Source organism: Dipodomys merriami, unplaced genomic scaffold (genome assembly GCF_024711535.1).
Source record: "Dipodomys merriami isolate MVZ:Mamm:240054 unplaced genomic scaffold, mDipMer1.0.p SCAF_1, whole genome shotgun sequence".
NCBI lineage: Eukaryota > Metazoa > Chordata > Mammalia > Rodentia > Heteromyidae > Dipodomys > Dipodomys merriami.
The window spans coordinates 2,272,789-2,297,645 of NW_027202270.1; the positions used below are offsets into that span (position 1 = coordinate 2,272,789).

A 24,857-nucleotide genomic window follows, 5' to 3' on the forward strand; every position below is an offset into this window, starting at 1 on the left:
GCCGCCCGGTGACTGACGGCGCCGCCGCCGCCCGAGTGTGGAGCGGGGCCGCCGCCGGGCTGCGCGTCCGCCGCCGCCCAGCCTCGGCCATGGACCTGTTCGGGGACCTGCCCGAGCCCGAGCGGGCGCCGCGCGCGGCTGCCGGTAAGCGGCGCGGTGGAGGAGGGCGGCGGCCTGCGGCGCGGCGCGGGGCGGCCGCTCGGGGCCTGCTCCGCCGCCCGCCGGCTCCGCCATCTTCGCCGCGCACGTAGGAAGCGCCGCCGCCCCGGCCTGCGCGCCCGGCACGGCGCGGGGCTCCGGGGCCCCGGGGCCTGCGAGCTGGAAGCGGGACGCGGCCCCGGGGCTCGGTCGCCGGCCGTCCCCGCGCTCGCCGGGCCCCGCGCGCCGCGCCGCCCCGGGCCGGGCCGCTCGTCGCCGCCGCGGCCCCGCGGCGGGCGGTGGCTGCGCGGGGCGGGCGGGCGGGCTCCCCGCGGCCCTCGGCCCAGCGCCTGTCGGCCCCGCGCCGGGCCACTGCAGCTGTCGCCGGGACGAACGCGCGAACGTTCCCGGCCGGACGCCGTCGTTCATCGCCTCGGTCACCAGCCGAACGTGGCGGGGCGGAGGGCCTGGCAAAGTTGAGCAACAGGCCGGGGCCTCCCGACCCCGAGGCCTCCCGGCGGGGTTCCAGAGCCTGGCTAAATGGCCCGGGCCGGGAAGGCCGACCCCGGGGTCGCCGAGGGGAGCGTGCCGCCGCCCGGGGCGAGGCCGGGCGGGAGGGAGACTCGTGGTGAGCTCGTGTGCTGCGGGACGGCGTGCGGAGCAGGGCCTGTCGGTGCGGGGCGCGGGGCTCGGAGTCCGCCCCGCAGCCCCTGCCTCTGGGCTTCCGCCTCTGCGCTGCCCTCCGTCTTGGGTTTTGTCTTTTTGTCCCCTTCCCTCGCTGGCCGTGCCGCCGGTGCCGCCTGGGCCCACGGTTCTTTTCCAAGGTAACTAGTTACGGCTGCGTGCAGTTAGCATTCTCCGTGGGTCTGAATGTGTTTGGAGCAGAGTCTGGATTCCCACGTGTGCCACAAACCGTCTTTTTTCCTTTTTTTGGGGGGGGGGTGCGGTTGGTCGTGGGGCCTGAACTCTGGGCCTGGGCACTGTCCCTCAGCTCTTCAGCTCAAGGCTAGTGCTCTACCATTGAGTCACAGCACCCACTTCCAGCTTTTTCTGCTTATGTGGTGCTGAGGAATTGAACCCAGGGCCTCATGTATGCAAGGCAAGCACTCTACCACTGAGCCACCTTCCCAGCCCTCTTAGCTTTTTTGTTTTTTTTTTGGTAGGTCACGGGGTCTGAACTCTGGGCCTGGGCGCTGTCCCTCAGCTCTTCAGCTCAAGCTCTAAACAATTGAGCCATAGCACCACTTCCAGCTTTTTCTGCTTATGTGGTGCTGAGGAATCGAACCCAGGGCCTCTTGCATGCAAGGCAAGCGCTTTACCTCTGAGCCACCTTCCCAGCCCCAAATCGTCATTTTTTTAAAAAAAGTCTTACTTTTTTTTTTTTTTTGCCAGTCCTAGGGTTTGAACTCAGGTCCTGGGCACTGTCCTTGAGTTTCTTTTGCTCAAGGCTAGCACTCTACCTCTGGAACCACAGTGCCACTTCTGGCTTTTTCTGTGTATATGGTACTGAGGAATCAAACCCAGGGCTTCTTGCATGCTAGGCCAGCACTCTACCACTGAGCCACATTCCCAGCCCCAGAATGTCTTACTACTTTTTTTTAACCTGAAATTAATTTGGGTCTCCTCTCAGGAAGGCTCCCATGACAGGATGCGAAACCTGACCACTGTCATACAAGTTGGTACTTAGTCTGGAGGGCACATCCTGCTTTTGTTTTCCAGAAGCAGCTTCGAGCTCTGGCTGACAAGGTGGCTGAAGGGCTGCTTGGGCTTAATAAGTGTCTTGTCCCTTGGGAGTGCATTAGGGCATTGACGCTGTATTTTTAAAAATAGCGTTGTAAAGAATCTGTACTTTAAAAGAAGACTAACAGCCAGGTGCTGGTAGCTCTCACCTGTAATCCTAGCTACTCAGGATGCCAAAGTCTGAGTATCTTGATTCAAAGCCAACCTGGATAGACAAATCTTAGAGACTTCCCTCCAATTAATCAGCAAAAAGCTAGAAGTAGAGATGTGAGCACCAGCCTTGAGGAAAAACAGAGCTCAAATCCTGAGTTAAAGCCAGGTACCAGTACAAAAGAAATGGAAGCAAGCTGGGCGCTGGTGGCTCACACCTGTAATCCTTGCTACGCAGGAGGCTGAGATCTGAGGATTAGGGTTCAAAGCCAGCCGCTCAGGAAAGTCTGTAAGACTCTTATCTCCAATAAACCAGTAGAAAACTGGAAGTGGCACCACTGTGATTCAAGTGGTAGAGCATTCTTGAGCTGAAGGACAGCATTCAGGCCCAGAGTTCAAGCTCCAAGACCAACAACAACAACAACAAAAAAGGAAGCAAACAAACCAAATAAAACCAAGTGTAAGAATACAATGCTTTCAGGAAACAGGGAGAGACTAATGTGAGGAGCAGAACTGTGATTAATTTCACAGGTAGTTGATTAAAACCAATAAGATGAAGCACTGCATGGTGGTATGTTCCTGTAATTCCAGCACTTGAAAGTGGAGGCAAGAGATTCATAAGTTTGGAGGTAGCCTAGGCGAACATTGTGACCCTGTCTGAAAACAAAACCAAGAAACCAGTAACAAATTAAAATACTTTTCTGAAGCACTGATTCTGTTAAAGAGTAACTTGCATACTGTATTTCATGAAATCACATAGATTGCTAAAGTGGGTTGAGAAACAGCTAATCTGCATGAAGACTTTCACTATGAAATGCTAGTGCTACAAACTTCTAAGTTATACAGGGAACAATAAAAGACCTAAAAGTTGGGTGGGAAATATAACTAGACTGGTTTGAGATCCATGTATTCACTCACTTGTGCTGCTTTCTGTAAGGTAGACTTGTGGCCACATCTGTAGATTAGGTAACTGACTTGTTTGCTCTCATCCTGTGCCTTGGCGCAGGTGCCATAAAATAGCACATAGTGCTTTATAGATGCTAGTCAGTTGTCAGTATAAGCAAGCATTAGAAGTCTACTTCCTCTGTATAGGTACCTACGGTAAGGTCTGGTTAATTAGGCATAATGAGAGATTAACAGAGCAGTTCAACAATACACTGTAATAAAAGTTAGTGCTTTGTAGACATAAGTAAAAGTTACACAGGTAATATGACAGTGCAGTCAGAGTGGTAGCCAGGACAGCCACTGAGTCAGTAATGGACAGGTTGAGAGTAGAGAAGATAGATGGGTGGAAATGGATAAGCTGTTATCTGGGCAGGAGGGGCAGGCTGACACAAGATTTCACTCTGATCAGAATGATATGCAACTGCAAATAGGAATTGTATGTTGCAGTAATGTTCCATTTAGTATTTGTGGACTGCAGAAGACATCAGGAAAGCTAGACCCTGGACAAGGGGGACCACTCTGCTTCCTTCTTCATTCAGCGGTTCCCCAGGTTCCTGTGTGCCAGTTCATGATTTGATAGAAAAGAGCTATAGAGCTCTTTGATGGAAAGAGCTATAGAGATGGTTACGATTCATGTGAGGCCTAAAACTTTAAAATGTGTTCTTTTGAGTTTAGATAAGAATTTCTCCAGCTGTCTCCTGAGTCTGATATTTGACTTTGAAACTCCTCATTTTCATCATATACATTGAATTCTGCTGTGCAAGGACTGTGACATGTTATGACAGATTTTCTTCCATTGCAGAATGTTACTGAAGTAGGACTTACTAGTACCTGTAAATGGTTGAAGACTTCTTTATTCCTGAAGTCTTGTTTTGAGATACAGAAGTTTTCTTGGAGCCAGATGCCAGTGGCTCATGCCTGTAATCCTAGCTACTGAGGATGCTGAGATCTGAGGATTATGGTTTGTAGCCAGCTCAGGCAGGAAAGCCTGTGTGAGATTCTTGTCTCCAGTAACCACCAAAAGGCTAGAAGTGGAGCTGTGACTCAAGCAGTGGAGTGCTCCAGGTCAGCCCCCAGGCCCTGAGTTCAAGCCCCAAGACTGCCCCCCCCCCAAAAGGTTTTCTTGGTCTAAAGTCAATTTTTGTCTTCTCAAGATTCTTCCTTTTTTTATTCTCTGGCGGGGGGGGGGGCAAGGGGGGGCTTGAGCTCATAGCCTGGGTGCTGTCCCTTAGCTCATTTATTTGCTCAAGGCTAGCGCTCTTCCACTTCTGCCACTTTGAGCCACAGTACCACTTCTGGTTTTCGGGTGGTTAATTGGAGATACTCTTAGAGGCTTTCCTGCCTAGGCTGGCTTTGAACCATGATCCTCAGATCTCAGCCTCCTGAATAGCTAGGATTACAGGTGTGAGTGTGAGTGCCTAGCTCCTGGCTTAGTCTTTTTTTTTTTTTTTAGTCGTGGGAATTGAACTCTGGGTCTGGGCACTGTCCCTCAACTCTTCAACTCAAAGCTAGTGCTCTACCACTTGAGCCACAGCACCACTTCTGGTTTTCTGGTGGTTTATTGGAGATTAGAATCTCAAGACTTTCCTGCCTGGTCTGACTTTGAACTGTGATTCTCAGATCTCAGTCTCCTGAGTAGCTAGGATGACAGGCATGAGCCACCAGTCCTAACTTCTGGCTTATTCTTGAAGTAGTTCTACCAAGAGGTTTTAGTTCAGCATGTCAGTTCATGAGTATAATGCATCGATCAATGTTACACTTTCCATCATTGTTCTCCTAATTTCTTCCAACCCTACCCATCCCCTCAAGTACCTGATTCCATTTTTCACTTATTTAGATTGAGTATTGTGACTATTTCCCCATTTTTCCTCTACATTTGTCTGCCCCCACCCCACATCCTTAACCCCCTCTGACAAAACATGTCAGCCTCTTGGATTTAGGGGGTTGGCGTATAGCTCAGTGGTAGCTAATGTGCTTAGCATGTGTGAGACCCTGGGTTTGATCACTAGCACTGCCAAAGGGGAAAAAAGTTTGATTTTATTTTCCCCTTTTTGCTGGGTTTGAGCTCAGCTACACACTCACTTGGCTTTGAGCTACACCTCCAGCTTGGCATTTTGCTGGTTGACTGGAGATAGAATCTCTCTCTGCCTGGGTTGGCTTTGTCTTGAAGCCAGGTTTTTAGACCCAAGGGCAAACTCCAGGAATCCCACCTTAGGCCACTTGCCCTAAATGCGACATGAAAAGGCATAGTGAGGATGGGCATGTGAAGATACCAAGCACTTCAGTACATCTTCAGCCATCTTCAGGGGACAGACATTAGCTGTAGGTTGAATAGGGTGAGTTGAGGGTGAGAAAAGTATGTATAGTTAAAACAGTTCCAAGACACCAGTATGGCTCCGATTGTATTAGCTCTGGTCTTTGATTGCAGAGGCCTGCCTGGTGGGTTGTCTGTAGCTTTTGGCTGCCTCTTGTCCCAAGATGCTTATTGGTAAATTCTGTTCTTTCTGGAGCCTAAGGTAATTGTAAAGTGACTGCGGGGAACTGGCTCAGATCAGAAGGCACAGATGCAAAATGGCAGGCTAGGTACGCAGCTTTTAAAATGGCCTCTTAGAGAAGTGCATTAATCTTCAGTAGGTTGGATCACAAGTGTGAGGCACCCACATTTGATGAAATCACCAGGAAAAATATGTGGGTTTTTTTGTTGTTATTTCTGTTTTGTCAGTCATGGGGCTTGAACTCTGGGCCTGGGCGCTGTCCTGAGCTCTTCAGGTAAAGGTTAGTGCTCTACCACTTAAACCACAGTGCCCCTTCTGGTTTTCTATTGGTTCATTGGAGATAAGAGTCCCACGGACTTTCCTGCCTGTGCTGGCTTTGAACCGTGATCCTCAGGTCATAGCCTGCTGAGTAGCTAGGATTACAGGTGTGAGCCACTGGCGCCCAACTCAAAAATATGTTTTTAAAGTATGTATTTTTAAAATACCCAGGGGCCCTTAAAATGCCTGTTGGGACATTGTTCCTTGCTTTTTTTTTTTAAATATAGAATATTCGAGTCTTTATTATACAGTTAACAGGCTGTAGGCCGCCAGTTGTTACAATGGCCTGTAGCACGTAAATACATGTAACACACCTAGGAAACATGCTGAAGAGGAAATAACAAAAACAATACCAACAAGCCAGTTCAGCGCCAATGGAGAGCTGAATTGGGATACCATGATGATTGGAGACGAGCCAGGAGGCAAGACACAAGACATGATCACAGAGAGACAAATGGCATGTTCTTGTTCCTTGCTTTTATGTTGACTATAACTGTTGGGAAAAAAAAGGTCCATATTAAATAGCTGTCCAGGAATTTTTTTGTATATGTGCTGGTCCTAGGGTTTGAACTCAGTGCCTGGGTACTGTCCCTGAGCTTTTTTGCCCAAGGCTAGTGCTCTACAACTTGAGCCCTAGCTCCTCTTTGACGTTTTTGGTAGTAATTGGAGATAAACATCTCACAACTTTTTTGTCCATGCTGGCTTCAAACTGTGATCCTTAGATCTCAGCCTCCTGAGTAGCTAGGAGTGCAGGAGTGAGCCACTAGTGACCAGCTAAGAAGTATTTTGTTTTTTATTTTTCTGTCAGTCATGCGGCTTGAATTCTGGGCCTAGGCGCTGTCCCTCAGCTCTTCAACTCATGGCGAGCACTCTACCACATGAGCCACAGTGCCACTTTTGGTTTTCTGAGTGGTTTATTGGAGTCTCACAGACTTTCCTGCCTGGGCTGGCTTTCAACCCCAATCCTCAGAGCTCAGCCTCCTGAAGTAGTTAGGATTATAGGTGTGAGCCACCAGCGCCCGGCATAGGAAGTATTTTTTAAAGTAAGTTTTGTCCAATAGAAAGGAGAACATTTGGGCTGGGAAGGCAGCTCAGTGATAGAGTGCTTGCCTCGAATGTATGAGGCCCTGGGTTTGATTCCTAAACACATAAAGAGAAAAAGCCAGAAGTGGTGCTGTGGCTCAAGTGGTAGAGTGCTAGCCTTGAGCTGAAGAGCTGAGGGACAGCGCCCAGGCCCAGAGTTCAAGCCCCACAACTGACCAAAAAAAAGAACATTTTGCTTGCTAGCAAACCTGTCCTTCAGCAGAAGACACCATAATCTTTTGCCCTTTGAGACCCGCTCCTCAACAAGGTTTCTCTTTTAGGGAAAGACGCTCAGGAAGGACCTCTGCTCTTTGACGACCTCCCTCCGGCCAGCAGTACTGACTCAGGTACAGTCTTCAGGCTCTCCCAGGTGTGTGTCAACCTCTCTACTCATCCTGGGATTGTAGTTGTCTCAATCTTTTTCCCTTTCCCCCATTTTCAACACACAGATGTTTTAGGTGTGGCTGTCTTAAGTTTTGAACACATGGCCTCAGGTAAGGCAGAAAAACCTGCCCTGAGAAGAACCACATAACATGTGGAACAGTCTTCTCTGGCTCATTTGAAAGTTTGCTAGCTGAGATAAAATGCGACTTTTGAAGGCGGAATTGTATTTCCTTTGCAATGATAGGACTTTAAAATAGGTTCATTTCAGTGTAAGTTGCCACTGGATTGACACGAGCTCTGAGTTTATTTCAAAATCCACCTCGGTGTCCTGGTGGGATGGGATCTGAGACGTCGTCCTATTCTTTTTCTTGGCTCACCACGTGTTCTGCTTGTTTCAGGACCAGGGGGACCTTTGCTCTTTGATGACCTCCCACCTGCCGGCAGTAGTGATCCAGGTAAGTGCTGACGGGAATAATACATGCGCTCCTCAAACATCTGGGGGCTTTGTTTGGGGGGCTAGTACTTTGGCTTGAAGTCAGGGCCTGGGTGTTGTCCCTGAGCTTTCTTGCTCAAGAATGGTACTCTACCACTTGGGTCACAGCTCTACTTCTGGCTTTCTGGTGGTTAAATTGGAGATGAAAGTCTCTTAGATTTGTCTGCCTGGACTGGCCTCAGAACACAGTCTTCTGAGTGGCAAGGTTTATAGGTGTGAGCCACAGGCACCCAGCTCTCTATTTTTTTGCTTGCCTTATTTATTATCTATGGATCTATTTCTTTTTTTATTGTGAAGATACTGTACAGAGGAGTTACAGTTACATGAGTAAGGCAACGAGTACATTTCTTGTCAAGCATTGTTACCCCCTCCCTTATTCTCCCACTATCCTTTCCCTCCCCCACCTATTTATTGCCAGTCCTGGGGGCTTGAACTCAGGGTCTAGGCACTTTCCCTGAGCTTTTTTTTTCAAGGCTAGTACTCTACCACTTGAGCCACAGTGTCACTTCCAGTTTTTTCTGTTTGTGTGGTACTGAGGAATCGAACCCACAGCTTCATGTATGCTAGGCAAGCACTCTGTCACTACACCACATTTCCAGCCTGCTTTAATTTTCGGATAGTATTTTGAGTGTTTACTCTATGTGGACCTTGAACATTGATACTCCTACCTTTGCCTCTTACCTGTCTGGAATCACAGGTATATACCAACATGCCCTCACTTAATTGTTGAGATTGGGTCTTGCTAACTTTTTGCACCAGCTGGTCTTGAACTACAGTCCTCTCAGTCTCAGCCTCCTGAGCAGTTGGGATTTCAGGTATGACTCCCTGCACCTCAAAAAAAATGACCTTAAATGTTTTTTGTTGTTGTTGTTGAGCCTGTTCTGATTTGATTTGTTATATTCCTGACAGACCCAGATGTATCCAGCCTTCAGCATTGATTCTATCTGCTCCTGGCAGTGTTCACTTTTCTTTTTTTGTATCCCTGTGAAATAGAAGATAAGAATTGAGCAGATTTCATTTTGTTGTCATACTCACAGATGTTGCTGCATCTTACTGAGAATTTCTCACTTGGACTTCTCTAGTGGGTGCAGGGAAGTAAGGGTTCAGGCAGACCTGTTTGGTATGCAGTTACTTATATAAAACTTCACTTTTATAATACTCACTACCTTTCCAAATAGGTTTCTTGTATTTCTGCCATCAGTGGGATCAGTTAAGAAAATAATACAGTCATCTTATTTAAGAATTCTCTGGGCTAGAGGAGGGTTTCGGGTGGTAGAGCACTTGTCTAGCAAGCATAAGGCCCACCTTTCTGGGCCTTATGTACAGCATGTACATGCTATCTAACCTGAAATCTCTCCAATGAGGACAGGACTTTTAGTTCCAGTGAATGTTAGTATGTGCAGCAAGGCTGATCATGTGTTTAACAAAAGAAATGGCGATTCAAGTCAGGTGCCATTTACTCACGTCTATAATCCGAGCTACTCACAAGGCTGCAATCTGGGGATCTCAGTAAAGCCAGTCCAGATAGGAAGATCCATGAGACTTTTATTTCCAAATTTCCAGTTAACTGCCAAATGCTAGAAGTGGAGCTGTGGCTGTGGTAGAGTGCCAGCTTTGAGCAATAAACGGAGCAAGCACTCAAGGCCTGGAGTTCAAGCCCCAGTACTGGGCACAAGGAAAAAAAAAAAAGAAATGAAGTTTCAGGTTAGCTGTTTTCCACTTATTTGTAGTTTAAAGATGGTAATTTAGTAATGATTTAGAAGATTTAAATAGCACGGGGAGGACACTTGATTTGGGGGGGAATAAGAATAGAGATAAAAGCTTGAATGTCTTGAGAAAACCACACGTTCAGCAGGCATTTTTTCACCATTTGTGAGATGCCTGTGTAGGCCATCACATCAACCCCAGACTAGGGTCTGTTTCCCATGCAGACTCCATTCTCTGTCTCCAGTTAATTGGCTTAAAAGCAGCAGAGCTGGAAAGTTGGTCTGGTGTAAAATTCAGAAGAAAGGAAGCACTTTCACCTACACATTGGGAAACTAGAACCAGCAGTGAGCTGTCAGTGCGGCTGCAGAGCCTCTGTTGTCTGCTGCAGCCGTCTGCCCTGTGCTGCGCGGGGTGGCATGTGTGAGTCAGGTGCCACTGCTGGAGGCATCTGCCCTTCTGCACACAATTGCACCTGGAGGCAGGGACATTTTCTTTTTCCTCAGTACTCAGATGTCTAGTACAGAGCAGGTTTCATGAATAGCTACATATTTTTGTACCTAAATGCAGAGAACATTGAGAACTATTTATTGGGCACTAAGTGTACCAGGTAGCCCAACAAATGTTTTGTGTATCTTACCTGGTTGAATCCCATTCAGATGCTGAAACAGAAGTCTAACCCACTAAGAATCTTCTCTTACGGGCATACTTCTAAGGCTAGACTGTAAGAGCTGCAAGCACCCTTAAGTATGGCTTTTGAATACAGACCATACTCTGCAGGTGAAGCTGGGAAGCCTCCCTCTTCTGCCTTGTCCTTATTTTGAGCCTTCCTGGGCACTAAGCTTTTGAACTTGTTCAGGATATGCTGGTGTGTATACACATTTCGGAAAGCCCCTTGTTTCTCACTAAACACCATGACTCTGGTCATAAGAGTGCACAAGTTGTTCCTACTTGGGGGGCAGATGTTGCCCTGTGTTTTCGCACTAGGCTCCTCAGCACTGTCCTGCCCCTGAGGCCCTACCCACTCTGCCTGTTTGCCAGGCCTCAGTTGGAACACTGCTTGCTTTGTCCGAGGCTGGCTGGAGCCTTGTTTGCTGGTGACTTTTCCAATGGTCTACAGCTGTGTGTCTGGCTCTCTATTTCTAGGTTCTCTTACCACATCAATTCCCCAGGTGAAGAATGAAGGGAAAGGAGCAAAGAGGAAAACCTCTGAGGAAGAGGAGAATGGCGGTGAAGAGCTTGTGGAAAAGAAAGTTTGTAAAGGTTTTCAGACAGTTTGAAAACAAATGTATTAGACTCTATAGTTTAAAACAACCCAGAGCAAAAGCAGTCTTAGCTTTCTAATTATAGCCCTTCCTTCTGTGTCTGAACTTAAGAAATAGGGTTCCTTTTTTGCAAATGTTTTCCAAGACTACCTTTACTTTTTCTCTCTTGACTTTCATGTACATATTGACCCTGCATTAGATCAGATGGGAAACTGTATTTGTTCCTTGAGAAGTTAAGCACGGGTTGTTTTTTCCTAAACCTTTTGTGAAATGTTAGTTTATTGTCTACTAGCCTCTCACACTCCCAGTCTTTAAGAAGCCCTCTTGAAGGGTATCTACTAAGGAGAAATGGCCAGGACTTCACTGCCTGTACTGATTGTTTTAAACTTGACACAGGTTGCCTCAGTGCACAGTAGATGTAGAAAACGAGCCACTTGCAGCTCTGTTGGGCTTTCGGTTGGCCTGTTATTTCTTCTAAAAGCATTCACTTAGTATTTACGTGGCCTCAGGTGTCAGAAAATGGGCTTGGATTAGCTTGCCTTTAAATAGGGCAGCATCTGTGCCTCCTGTAGATTCCTTTCTCTGCCTTGAAGTAAAAGCAGTTTTCTTATTGTTGGGTGACAGTCCTCACCAGCCTCAAATGTGGAAATCTCCAACTTCAGTGTCTCTAATAAACAGGACATTTGGGACAGACTGCTGACTTGCATTTCTCAGACGTAGGAGTTTTCCTGTCCTTGTTAAAATATCATGGGACTGCATTTGCCCAGGATACTTTCCCTCTGGTCTGGTCCCACCTCTGAGCATCGGAGCACTTCCCCTCCAGCTGCTGACTCTCACTGCTCACTATCCTCCCGTGTGTCTGCCCTGGCACAGCCTCGAGCCAAGCCCCATTCATAATTCTGACTGGATTTGCAGCTGGGGAGGTGCCTTGAGAGACTCGGAGTGCTTGTTAGCTCCATTAGGACACAGTTGATGAAAGCAGCCGTTGTTCCTCTCATTTGCTCTGGGACTAGGGCTTCTGGAGGGCAGGACACAGTTTTGTATTGGTTTTTTTCTTGTCTCTCTTTAGCCTCATCAGTGATCTTTGGCCTGAAAGGCTATGTAGCTGAGAGGAAAGGTGAGAGGGAGGAGATGCAGGACGCCCACGTCATCCTGAATGACATCACTGAGGAGTGTAGACCTCCATCGTCGCTCATGTGAGTGTGCAGACACTAGCAAACCTGGGTGGCAATACATTCTCCTCCTCTGGTTTTGTCTTTACTAGAAAGACTGACATATATGAAACTTGAGCCACTTCTGCGTCAGTGGCTCTCAGCTGTTGTGGCATTTTGGTTCTCCTGGGCAAGAATTCCCGGGGACGAATTCCCGGGGACATTTTTGTTGTCACAGTTGGGGGAGGAAACTGCTACTGGCATCTGGTGGGGAGAGGTGCCAGGATGCCTCCCCATATCTGAGATCATGGGGCAGAATCTGCATGAGGAATGGCTAAGCCCAGCTATTGTCAGGGCGGTGGCTGAGTTCTGCTGTGTGGGAGTGACCGGGTGCTGGGTTTACTCCCTCCAGCAACTGAGCAGCTGAGTCTTATTCTGTGTCCTGAAGGACAGAGTTGGGAGCCGCTGATGACTGAGTTGGCCAGGCATGGAGCCTGCCTAACCCCTGGGGGGAGCTGCATGGGACTTAAAATCAGCACTGCTGTCCTTAGAAAATACCAGGCTGCATGGTGGCAGTGTGAGTTATAAACTCAAATGGGGTTTCTCACGGTTCACATTGCCCTAAATGGAAAAGGAATCCCCCAACATTTAGGATTTGACCTTTCTTTTCCTCATAAGCATTTTTAGGGTTTGACAAGACAAGTTCTCTTCCCATAGCTCTTGTTGCTCTTTAGATTATTTTTCACATAGGGTCTCCCTTTTGCTCTTCTGGCCTCCAATCACAATTCTCCTACCTACGCCTTCTAAGTATCTGAAACTACAGTGTAGGGATGGGGGGTCTCACTGGGTTTTTGCCAGGGATTTCCACTTCCTGAGTAGCTGGGACTATAGCCATGCATCATTGTGTCTGGCCAAAGGATTTTGTTTTGATGTCTATTATTCCATCTATGTGGGTTTTCTGGGAAAAACTTGGGAAATAGGAATAAGACTGGGAAGATAGGCCTGAAAACTAATTAAATTTGAATAGGAATTCTAGAACTTATCCTTTCCCTTAACAGACTGTGTGTATGTGTGGGTGGGTGGGTGTGGGTGTGTGCGCGTGTGAGTGCGTGCATGCATGCGTGCAATGCTGGTCCTGGCGCTTGAACTTGGAACCGGATGTTTCCCTAAGCTTTTTTGCTAAAGGTTAATACCCTACTTACTAGTTGAACTATAGCTCCATTTTCTGCTTTTTCCTGGTTAATTAGAGATAAGAGTCTCATAGACTTGCCTGCCTAAGCTGGTTTCAAACCCAATCCTCAGATCTTAGCCTCTTAAGCTCTAGGATTACAGGCATGAGCCACCAGCTCCCACATTGGTTGTGGGGCTTGAACTCAGGGCCTGGGCTCTGTCCCTGAACAACTTAATGCTCAAGGCTAGCACTACCACTTTGAGCCACAGCGCCACTTCCAGTTTTCTGTAGTTAACTAGAGATAAGAGTCTCATGGACATTTCTGCTCAAGTTGGCTTCAAACCATGATCCTCAGATCTCAGCCTCCTGAGTAGTTAGGATTACAGCCACTAGTGCCCAGCTCTTATAGCCCTTTTTAATTCTCCTGGATCAGTCGCTATTTTCCTGTTATTTGATTTAAATGGGAAAAAAAATCTGGATTATAGGGTCAGCATCAGTGAAAAAAATAGAGTGTATGCTGATTTTTGAAACAAGTCTGGGCTTTTATCATTTGTGATGTGACTGCTTTCCCACCATTTGACTTGCTATCTTATTATTAATGCTCGTGGTTTGAGATGAAATTTAAAAGCTTTAGTGAGATTTAAAGCTTTAATGTGATCTTTGCCGTGAGAATTTGGTTGATTCACAATTCTTTCTTCTAGTACTCGAGTTTCTTATTTTGCTGTTTTTGATGGACATGGAGGAATTAGAGCTTCAAAATTTGCTGCACAGAATTTACATCAGAACTTAATTAGAAAGTTTCCTAAAGGTGAGCCAGGATATATCTTGGCTTTGCTCCTTGGGTGGGTGGCCCAGCCTGTGCCTGTGTTTATTTGAGAGCCGTTGTTGACTTTTGAGAGGGGGCTGCCAGTAAGTGACTGAGGCTCCTTGGTGGGGGAGGGGCGCTGCATTTCCTCCCTTTGAACTGTTTGTGGGTGGGATTTTGGCTGCCTGCACCTTGGGAGACCAATTCTCCTGGCACTGGCTTATAGGTGAAGAAAGGAAGATTGTTCTTGCTCAAACTTAGAGGTTGGGTTTTTTTTGTGCAAAAAATAGATTCTGAAACCAGTGGGAGGAAGACAGTCTTGGTTTCATTAGAGATGATTTTCTTTGGCCCTTCTGATAGGAGATGTGAGCAGTGTAGAGAAAACGGTGAAGAGATGCCTGTTGGACACTTTCAAGCATACCGATGAGGAGTTCCTTAGACAGGCATCCAGCCAGTGAGTACAACTCCATGAGAAGGGCAGGTGCCCAGAAAGTGAGCTCATGTAATCATTAGCTAAACCTAAACCAAAGAAAACAGATGTGGCACTTAGCTCTGAATGGTCCTGTGTGCTATCTGACCCAGGCTACTGTGGATGGAGTAAGGGAGTTTTATCATGGCTCACCATTTGGACTTGAAGGCATTGATTTGATGAGATGGCACATCATGATGGCAGCATACATCTTCAAGCCTTGGTCCAGAAAACAGGAGAAGGAGAACTGGTGGGGGTCCGCAGTCCCTCTTCCACCTGTCGTGAGGTCCCACAGTCTCCTTTGAGGGAACTGCTGTGACCTAAGGCTTCCTAGCAATACCACTCTGGGAAGCAAGCCTGGAACATGGGGGCATTTGGGGTCATGACCCATGTTTTAACCGTTTGACACTTCTGGAAGTCAGTTTCCAGGCCTGGCCTGTGGTGGTGACTACGTTTCTATGTGTTTCCCCAGGAAGCCTGCCTGGAAGGACGGCTCCACTGCCACTTGTGTCCTGGCTGTGGACAATATCCTGTATATCGCCAACCTTGGAGATAGCCGGGTATGTGGCTCTCAGCCACCCACTTAGGTGACAGCGTGTCTAAAGCTTGTGATGGGGTTGCTGTAGAGTTCTTGCCGGTGACCCCAAGAAGGGGCCGGCACCTCAGTGTGCCCTGTTGTTGTTATCCTCACCTGCTGCGGTTCGCTGTGACACTGGACCCTTGCCACAGCCACCTGCTACAGTGTGCTCTGATACTGGGCTCCTCCTCTTACCCACCAACTGTGGGGGTTCTGCCTGTGTGCACCACCTGAGTGATGCTGGAGCAACTGGCTTCGCTGTTTGTTTCTCTTACCTCCCAGCGGGGAACAAGCAGTAGCAGCCAAACCTGCTCTCTAGGCCCCTTTGCAAGGGCCTGTAACCTTGAACATTGCAGCTAGAAATTCTGAGATGGTGTTCTACTCAAGAGACTAGGTCCAGGCTGCTGGGCCAAGGAAAAGCCCAGCATGGGGTTTCTTACTGGCAGTGGGTGGACAGTGTCGCCACCTTCCCACCAGCCCCGCTCCTTCCTCTCTCAGTCACGCTGCCCGCACTTGCCTGACACTTCTGGGCAGGCGGTTCACCCTAGTGGTGCAGCGGTGACTTGAGAGATGATAGTCCAACCTAGTTTGTGCTTTGCCCCTCTGGTAGACTGGCTGTATGTAGGCCCAGTAGGGAGCAGGGATAAAATTGGCCCCGAAATATTTTTGGATTCAGGCTCAATTTACATCCTTCTTTGAGCCTGATTCTTGCTGCATTGCAATCTGCGTGCCCCAGCATCTTCGTCTGTGAACCAAACCTAGTAAAGCTTGTGGTTGAGAGCTTACGGAGGCACGGCCTGCTCCTCGTCCGCCTCATCTGCTTTTTACAGGCTGGCCTGTTCCCTTTCACATCTGACATAGATGATGGACAGTGGCCATGGTGATCATGGCTGTGGTCATCCAAATCCAGGGCCTTCCCATCCTGACTGGTATTTACTAGCTGATGCTTAGTTGACACATGGTTTTCTAAACTGGCATTTGTCAGCAGGTGGCCCAATATGGAGCTACACTGTTAGCCTTCCCCATCAGCTGATGACTTCAGATACTGGTTTACTTCATGAAGTTTCATAACTTGTAATCTCCATCTTCCCAGGCAATCCTTTGTCGGTATAACGAAGAGAGCCAGAAACACGCCGCCTTAAGTCTCAGCAAAGAGCATAACCCAACCCAGTACGAAGAACGCATGAGAATACAGAAAGCTGGAGGAAACGTCAGGTGACGGGACAGTGGGCGCACAGGCGGGCACTGCTGCACTGTGGGAGCGCAGGGGGGTGGGTGCTGCCCAGGACACATGTGCAGACGTGTCTGTAGAACTTCCCTATCGTGCAGGGCTCAGCACTCTTGAGACCCTTGTGTAGGACTTTTCATTTATGTCTCAGTGGGGGGGATTGTGTGCAAGAAACATGCCTCTAAGTGTGCAACACGACAAAACTCATAATCATGTTTACCATTGGCAACGTTTCCTCTGCACAGAAAGCCTCTTAAATACTGTCCTTTATCACACTAATTAAATTGCAGCTTTAGGTGAGTCCTCCAGAGAGAAAATCTGAAGTGGTTAAGACAGGATGAAGTCAGAGCCAGGCATGATAGCGTGCACCTGTAGTCCCAGCTACTTGGAGGCTGAGGCAGGAGGATCATTTGAGTTCAGGAGTTCAGGTCAGTCTGGATGTTTTTTTTAAAAAAGATAGGATTATCTTCACAGAGTGTGCTGTCTCTGCCACTGAAGGTGATCTCCTAGCTGGCCTGCCTTCAGCAAGTCTGTTCTACCTACTGTCTTGGGAGAACATGTGACTGCTCTGGTCTGTTGTCTTCATCAGGTGCATCGGTGCTCTACCAGCACCATCCCAGGTCTTGACAAAAATTCTGCTTGAAGGGCATTGCATCGTGAGTCTGATCACAAGTGGTCTCCTGTTCACTAAACTGTTTTGACCACTGAAAATTTGCTTCCTGTTGGAAATGAGCGAATGTTAGTGTACTACCACAGATTGCGTACTTCCGAGTGTGGTTCCCTTTCTGTTCATTGCCCAGGCTGAGTGTAGCCTGTCAGGTGGCTGGTGGTCAGTGAGAGGAGAGGAGGCAGTGGTCACAGCTGAGATTTACCTGAGCCTGGTTTTGAGGCAGTGCTTCTCCTTGGACTTAGTGCCTGGCTGCAGTCCTGGTTTCTGCTGTTTGGGACCGAGTTTGCACCTAAGGACACTGTAATGTATCGCCTCTGCCCTTCCTAACTTTAAATCTCTTTCCCACTAAGGTCCTGAACACTTTGCTATTAGCATTCCCGAGGCTGAAATAAATATGCTGTGCTGTTACTTCCCCATCCCTGCCCCCAAACTTGGAGCTGTGTGGAGAGCCTCAGGGGTGTCAGGTGACAGCCAGAGCCCAAGTGAGCCCTTTCAGGGGTGTGGAAGAGAGGACAGAGAGGGACAGTGGCTATTTGGCTTCTATTTGTAGAGCTCCACTGTGGTCTGTTATCTCCCCCCTCCCTTCTCCCCGGAGGAACAGACAGGCCCTGTTGCACCTTCCTTCCCACCTCTGCAGATTTTATTAAAATGGTTAATATACAAACAAAAGCTTCAGGACATTAATCTTCAGTTAATTAATGTCTGCTACCAGGTACTGGACAGCATTTGCTTGCGCTCTCTGTACTGGAAGTTTCTTTTTTCTTTCTGAGACACTTTCATTATGTAGCTCCGGCTAGTCTTGAACTGTGATCCTCTTGAATGCTAGGATTATAGGCAGGTGCCACCACTCCCACCTAGACATGATTTTTAGCACCCTCAGCACTTGAGCGAATGTCTCCCGGACATGAGGTCATTCTGGTCATAGTGACCATTTCCACACCTAAAACAGAATACTTCCTCAGTTTTCTAATTCCAGTCTATATTCGCATTTCCCTAGATGTCCCCAAACTTTGTTTCTAGCTCTCATCAGTGTGGAGAATTTCTTGCTAGGCTTTGAATTGTGTTAAATAGACTCACCAACATTATGAATATGTCTCTATCTTTTCCAACTACTTCATGTAAGGTGGAAGTTAAGTTTAAAGCCTTCTTTAGATTCAGATTTCCATTTAGCAAAAGTATGTTATTAGCTGGTTGCTGATGGCTCCCACCAGTACTCCTAGCTACTCAGGGGTTTGAGATCTGAGGGTTGTGGTTCAAAACTAGTACAGGCCGAAACATTTTCAGTTACTTAGCAAAAATATAAAAGCTAGACTAGAGATAGGGGTGAAGTGATGGAGCACCAGCCGTGAGCGGAAAAGCCAAGTGAGAGCTCCAGGCTCTAAGCTTACGACCTGGCACGCCAAGTTTTGTTGTGGGCCTGAAGACATGCATAAGGCCATGGGATCAGTCCCCAGCACCACACAGGAAAGTCTTAGTGGTGTGCTACATACTGGACAGCTCCTCACTTCTGAAGCCTTTACCTTCCATCAGTGAGGTTGAGTCCCCGCACTTAGCTCCGGTGCTAACAGCAGTTGTCTGGGACAGACGCTGGCTCCTGCTGAGATTCTGCTTCCTGTCAGCCTGCCATCCGTGGTTGGTCTTGGCATCCCTTCGTGATCCTTGTATGAGTCAGTTCGGTAGGGATGAAGATGATCTCCTTTCCTACCTGCGACTCCATCCTGCGTTATGTGCAGGCACCCCTTCTGCTAGCAGTCTGCAGGGAAGCGGGGACTGGCGTTGGTGGGGACAAGCATGTTGTCTTTCACCCCACTCTCCTCACCTTGCCCTGGGAATCCGTGTGTGCCATGTGCTGTTTGCTGTGTTAGATTGATTCTGCACCCTCAGTCATTTCCTGCTGCTCCTGTCACTACACCTGGGGTGGGGGTGGGGGCTGCAGACTGGGTGTGGCCTGGGTATTTATTTCAATGAGGTATCATTTCTTCTAAGGCCATTCAAGGATTGGAACACGACACATAGAAAATTGCGGACTTAAGTTGCAATTTATTACCGAAATTTAACATTACAGATTTTTTCTGAACTTTGGTGTATATTTATGACTCTTAGGAGGAAAATCTTGATTCCTGACAGCATCAGTATATACATTTGTCAGAATAATTTCAAAGCCATGGTATCAGGTGTCATTGTTAAAGAAGTCAGAGCTCCTTGCTGCCCTGGGCCTCAGAACCTCCCTCCCCGAGGACACCCTTGTTGGGTTCCGGTAACTGTTTTTTTAGTTGTTTTGTTTCTGTCCTGGTGATTAGGATCATTATTGTCCATTTTTAATATTCATCCTTTATAATTATGTAGAAATTTTGAAGCTTATATCACTGGTGGGAGCATGAAAGGATACCTTGAACTGAGGTAGTTCCTAAATGCCTAAATATACTATTACCATGGGGTCCTGTAACCCCATTAGCCCCACAGCTGAGGATACCCGGAAGAATGGAAACCGGCTTGCCTAGATTCTTACAGCCCTTTTCACAGCAGCGTTGCTCACCACAGCCACCAGGGGAGCTGTTTACGTATTCATTGACAAGACTAGATAAGCGAAGTACATCACTAACAAACTATCATTCAGTCTTCAGAGGAAATGGAGCACACACTGGTGCTTCAGCGGGGAAGAGACATGCTAGGGGAAGTCAGCCAGGTGTGAAGGACAGATGCTGCATGAGCCTACTTTTGAAGTCCCTGGAGGAGGCAGATGTCTAGAGACACAGAAAAATGGGGGTGCTGGGCCAATGAGAGCGTGGAAGCTAGTGCTTACTGGGGCAGGTTCCATTTGGGAACATGAGAAAGTGTTAGAGACAGACTGGTGATGATTGTAGTGACATGAATGAATGCTTTAATGCTATGCTGTTAAAATGACTAATAAGGTCAATTGTAAGTGTATATCTCCCCAGCACAAAATGAAAAAGCCCTCTATTACGTGGTTCAAATTGAATTGAGTAAAGTGACATTCATACTTTTCCTGCCCTTTCATCCCATTTCCTGATTATGGAATCTGCATGTGCATTCATTCCCTTCTTTACACTAAAGGCAGAATGCAGCAGGTAATTGCTCTTCTCAGGTAACGACAGTAATGGCTATCTGAAGATGAGGCTTTCAGGTAGCACTAGATTTGATCTGTTGGTAGTGTATGCCTAAAACTGAGTCAGTCCTGGACTCACGGTCACCTTGAGAACCAGAGGCTCACGTGTCTTCATAGCACACATCATGCTCATCACTGGCCTGGGAGAGGGTCCTTCACCTCCAAGCCATGGCTGCACACAGCCATCCTTGACAGTTACCAAGACCTGACTCACGAGCTAGAGGAGGGAGTCAGCAGTCTCCAGCTGGCTTTAGTAGCCAGAGGAGTCCAGAATCCACAAGGAATGGAAGGCTTAGTCCCTTCTTTCCTACTGTGGAGAAAGACCTGGATAAGAAAGTATCAGCAGGGGCTGGGAAGGTGGCTCAGTGGTAGAGCACTTGCCTTGCATGCATGAGGCCCTGGGTTCGATTCCTCAGCACCACATAAGCAAAAAAGAAAAAAGAAAAAAAAAGCTGGAAGTGGTGCTGTGGCTCAAGTGGTAGAGCGCTAGCCTTGAGCTGAAGAGCTGAGGGACAGCGCCCAGGCCCAGAGTTCAGGCCCCACAACCGGACCCCTCCCCCCCCCAAAAAAAAAACAAAAAAACAACAACAAAAAAAGAAAGTATCAGCAGACCCAGCTAAGATGCAAGGGACATGCCCCTAGTGCATGAACATTTGTCTGGTTGATTGGCAGATGGAAAAGCAAAGGGAAAGGAAGCTGCATGAACAAGGGTTGAGAGTGTGTATGTAAGGTCAGGACAGTTGATCCTGGGAGTAGTGCCGGCCTACCTCCCAGGTTGGCCTGGTTGGCTGAGACTTTAAAACCTACTTCCTGGAAGCATTGTAACTCTGGAGGGATGCAGGAAAGGAGAGAAGGGAAGAAAGGGAAAAGCAGGACAGGGCAAGTGAAACTCCAGCAGTTTGTTGGGGAGAACCTGCCTTGGACCAGCGGGTTTTGGAAGTGGCTTCTTGTGTACCCATAGCGCAGTGTTGCTTCTGTTCTCCGCAGCTCAGGCACGTTCCTAGACTTCCTGGGACTTCACTCATAATAGGAGTGAGAGGTGCAGCCTCTGGTGCTCACTTTCCTTCATCCTGGAGAGGTTTCCACACCTCCACCCGAGCTGTGCTGCCCCAGGGGTCGCTGTGGTAACCGGCCTCGGAGACCCTCCATTACAGAGGTTGTCCTTGCATTCTATGGGGCTTGACAGAAATGTGTGTCACTGAGGAGGTGGCACTGGTCACTGGGCCACCAAAGGATGCACTTGGTGGCCTTCTCCAGGGCCTCAAGCTTGGAGCTGCTTCTGGAACTGTCTGCCCTCAACGCTGCACAGCCCTGCTCCCATTTTCACCCTCAGCTTTGCTCCTGTGCACTTGGTGTCCCTCTTGCTGTTTCATAGTGGAGGACTCAGGAAATGGCTTAGTGCTGAGGAACAAAGAGGATGACTGAGCCATGAGTCACCTTCCCTGGGTGCCTGGGACTCAGTGAGCACCATGACTGCAGTCCAGGCCCAGGAGGAATTCCTGCCATGTCCACTTAGCTGCAGGACATCTCCAAAGCTATGTGTGGCTTGTGATGCTGAACCAAGCACAGCCTGGATGCACAAGCACACTCACTGACGGGTGTGTGTGTCCTCCCAGCCTAGTTTTCAGATGGAGGCTTGAGGGCCAGTGAGGCATCTGTGAGGCTGGACCAGAACCATCCCCGCAGTCACTGCCCCAGCGCCTCTTCCTATGCGCTCCCATCTCTTCCTAAGCCAGAATGTGCAGGGTACTGTCTGCGTTAACATTAAGCCATATTGATGTAAAGTAAGTGTGCTCAGGGCTGGGATGTAGCTCAGCGTATTGATGTAAGTGTGCTCAGGGCTGGGATGTAACTCAGCGTATTGATGTAAGTGTGCTCAGGGCTGGGATGTAGCACAGCGTAGTGTGCCTAGCGTGTGTGAGACCTGGGTTCTACCCTTAGCACACCCTCCTCCTCCCCTCCAACAGAAGATGTGCTTCAGAATCTAGCACTGTATAGTAGACCGAAACACACACATGTCCACCATGCTGGCCCATGTGGACTCTCCATCCTCGGTCTTCGCTCCCGTTTCTGCTATGGGATGGGATTCTAGCACTATTGCTTCTGATCAGTCAGTTTTCTCCTCATTTCAGGGATGGGCGTGTCTTGGGCGTGCTTGAGGTGTCCCGCTCCATCGGGGATGGGCAGTACAAGCGCTGCGGGGTCACCTCTGTGCCTGACATCAGACGCTGCCAGCTGACCCCCAATGACAGGTAAAATCACCTTGCTGGGGTACAAGTCTGAGTATACATGGTTGTCCATCTTCCTGGCCTTTGCAGTTGTATTCAGCCTTTGCTGGCTGTGGTGGGAACCATGTTCTCAGCACTGTGCTGGGCTGTAGGGTGCAGACATGAAGAGAACTTGGCTCAGAGTGTCCACACGTAGGGTGGGCAGTGCAGTCCAGAGTCATAGGAGTGTAGTCTGCTCTGGGTGGGAGGTTTTGGTAGTGGCCGTGGGGTGGGTTCCAGTCATGGCAGGTGACTTGGAGGATGGGGTGACAGGGTATTTTGGGGACCAACGGTGCAGGGTCCTCATTTCCTCTGATGCATTATAATTTGTGGAGAAGCAGAGCCAAATAGGCTGCGCTGCACACCGGTGTGTCCACGGTGTGCCTTCTGTTCTGAGTGCCTGGAGACAGCACACGTCTCGCAGAGTAGCTTCTCAAGTAATCGCTACCGATACAGTGGCTGAACTAAGCGAGTTGCGGGAGTGAGTGAGGAGAGAACAGAAAACGGGGCTCACAGGACTGAGCCAAAGAGTGGCCCCCTGTCCCAGAGCTGCAGAGAAAGAGACCGTGCCTTGCCTTGGCCCTGGCCCTTAACTCTCTCCTCCCACTCTCCTTCCCTGTGTCGTGTGTCACGTACCGTGGTGTCCACCACCCTAGCACCCTGGAAGTGTTTCCAGCAATCCCTCCTGGTTTTTAGACAAGGCCTGTCTGCCTTACACCAGGTCCAGCTCATTTGCCTTGTGCTCTGATCTGCCTCATAGCTGCTTTTATTTGTCGCACTATAACCATGTGATTATTTTGGGTCTGACTGCACACTGAGGGAGCAGGAGCCTGCTTGGACATCTCCCCACTGTCTCACACTCAGACCATGTGCTCAAGAAATACGGATGAAGAAGAGAACAGACATAGACACAGGCGTAGTTAGGGAAGGGAGGTGCTGCCTTAAAGCTGTGCCCGAGAGTGAGTTCAGCCACACCAAGTCCCCTGGTGCCTGGCAGCTGCCTCGGGGAGGGGTCCTGAAAGAGGGACCGCCCCTTCACTGCCCCTGTTGACGTTTCACTCGGGGCTGACAGCTCATCAGCAGGTGCCTGGCCCACATGATGGAGCCTAGCTGTGCTCGCCCCTCGCCCCAGCCCGGTGTCATCAGAGCTGGTCCTTGTTTGTTTGAGCTCAGCACTTATTTTATCAAGTGTGCTTTGTTTCCCGGGGGGAGAATGGTAACCCCATTTTCAGTGTACAACATCCCACCCACCCACCACTTTTTAAGGAGTTTTACTGCTTTAAAGATGGCTTTGCCCACTGAATAGTGGGACAAATACTTATTTTATCTCCACTTCTATGTTTATAAAGCTTGCTGCTAAAACCCATTTGTTTTCTCTGGCGCTGTAGATTTATTTTGCTGGCCTGTGATGGGCTCTTTAAAGTCTTTACCCCGGAAGAAGCCGTGAACTTCATCTTATCCTGTCTGGAGGTGAGAATGTCACAGGGGTGCTCTTCACTTGTGGAGACACAGGAGTCCAGGGAGCGCTTTAGTGTGAACTCTGCCCAGGGGACTCACTGGCCACTTTGCTCTGCCAGCCTCCCTGGCGTGGAGTCTGAAGTGAACAACAGCAGCGGGCGGGGGGGGGGGGGATGGTGGGGCAGCAGGAGCCTGGTTCACTTAGGGCCTATTTGTCTCTGGTAGGATGAAAAGATCCAGTCCCGGGAAGGGAAGCCTGCCCTAGATGCCCGCTACGAAGCCGCATGCAACAGGCTGGCCAACAAGGCGGTGCAGCGGGGCTCTGCAGACAACGTCACGGTGATGCTGGTGCAGATTGGCCACTGAGGCTGCACGCAGTGCTGGCGCCCAGGCCCTTTCGCGTGCACTGTTTTGTGGTCTGTGGGACTCCACAGTTGTAAATAAAGGTTCCTTTTTTTCCTAGTCTTTTGAGTTCCCTTATTACACTGGGTGGCTGGACCTTTCAGAAAGTAGGTTGGTCTTGAGAGTGGGCCTCGTAGACTGGCTGCTGTGTGCACCTTCCCACAGCTCGTGGCATATTCTGAGCTGTCTAGCCTCCTGACAACTCCCCTGGGGAACAGGGACTTCACGGGACACTGAAATGGGGGCTGGTTAACACCTAGATTAGGAGCAGAACCACTCAGCAGCAGTGTTGATGTCAATAGCAAGAGCTCAGGCTTGGCCAGGAACTCGGCCCCCACCTAACATATGACCCTCGCTGGCCCTGGTGAGAGAGATGACCTAGCACTCTGGAACACTGCTTGGCATCTCAGGTTTGGTCTTAAGCATGCGATGGCATGGCCACATTGAACAGTCACCTCTACTATGGCCTCAGGCTGACTGGCATCAGGACAGTGCAAGCATGCAATTGGCTGCGCTGGCCTGACGTGGGCACCACACAGACACCTCAGAGGGGTCCTCCCTGGCAAGATGTCTCCCAAGAACAGAGTAGCGAGACCAGCTACTCAGCCCTGCCTGTGGATGACCCAAGAGGCTAAACTGCTTTTCTACAACCGTCTGGTGATGTTTACTGTACACATGCACCTGTCAGGAAACTGCCTGCCCACAGCAGGCCAGGAGTCATCCTATGTTGTCCCAAGACTGGATTTGGGTGTCCCAGGGCCACCCCTCTCTGGGGAGGCTTCGTGCTATGGCATCTGGCCTCCAGGGCAGCCCTCGC

General features: G+C 49.0%; 1 protein-coding gene across 4 annotated transcripts; it reads left to right on the plus strand.

The window, feature by feature from the left end:
- Positions 1–24,100, plus strand: Ilkap (ILK associated serine/threonine phosphatase). 4 transcript variants are annotated; one of them, XM_070007901.1, is made up of 12 exons: positions 2–144; positions 7,151–7,216; positions 7,652–7,708; positions 10,597–10,713; positions 11,785–11,911; positions 13,739–13,845; positions 14,203–14,296; positions 14,784–14,871; positions 15,982–16,103; positions 22,046–22,165; positions 23,569–23,650; positions 23,864–24,100. In XM_070007901.1, exons 1-12 carry the CDS (start codon positions 90–92, stop codon positions 24,002–24,004), a joined length of 1,176 nt encoding a protein of 391 aa, XP_069864002.1. In that variant the 5' UTR covers positions 2–89; the 3' UTR covers positions 24,005–24,100. The 4 variants fall into 4 exon arrangements, with proteins under 4 accessions (XP_069864160.1, XP_069864002.1, XP_069864242.1 ...); XM_070008141.1 differs by lacking the exon at positions 2–144 and adding an exon at positions 946–962; XM_070008059.1 differs by lacking the exon at positions 10,597–10,713 and having other exon boundaries at positions 1–144.
- The last annotated feature ends 757 nt before the right edge of the window (positions 24,101–24,857 follow it).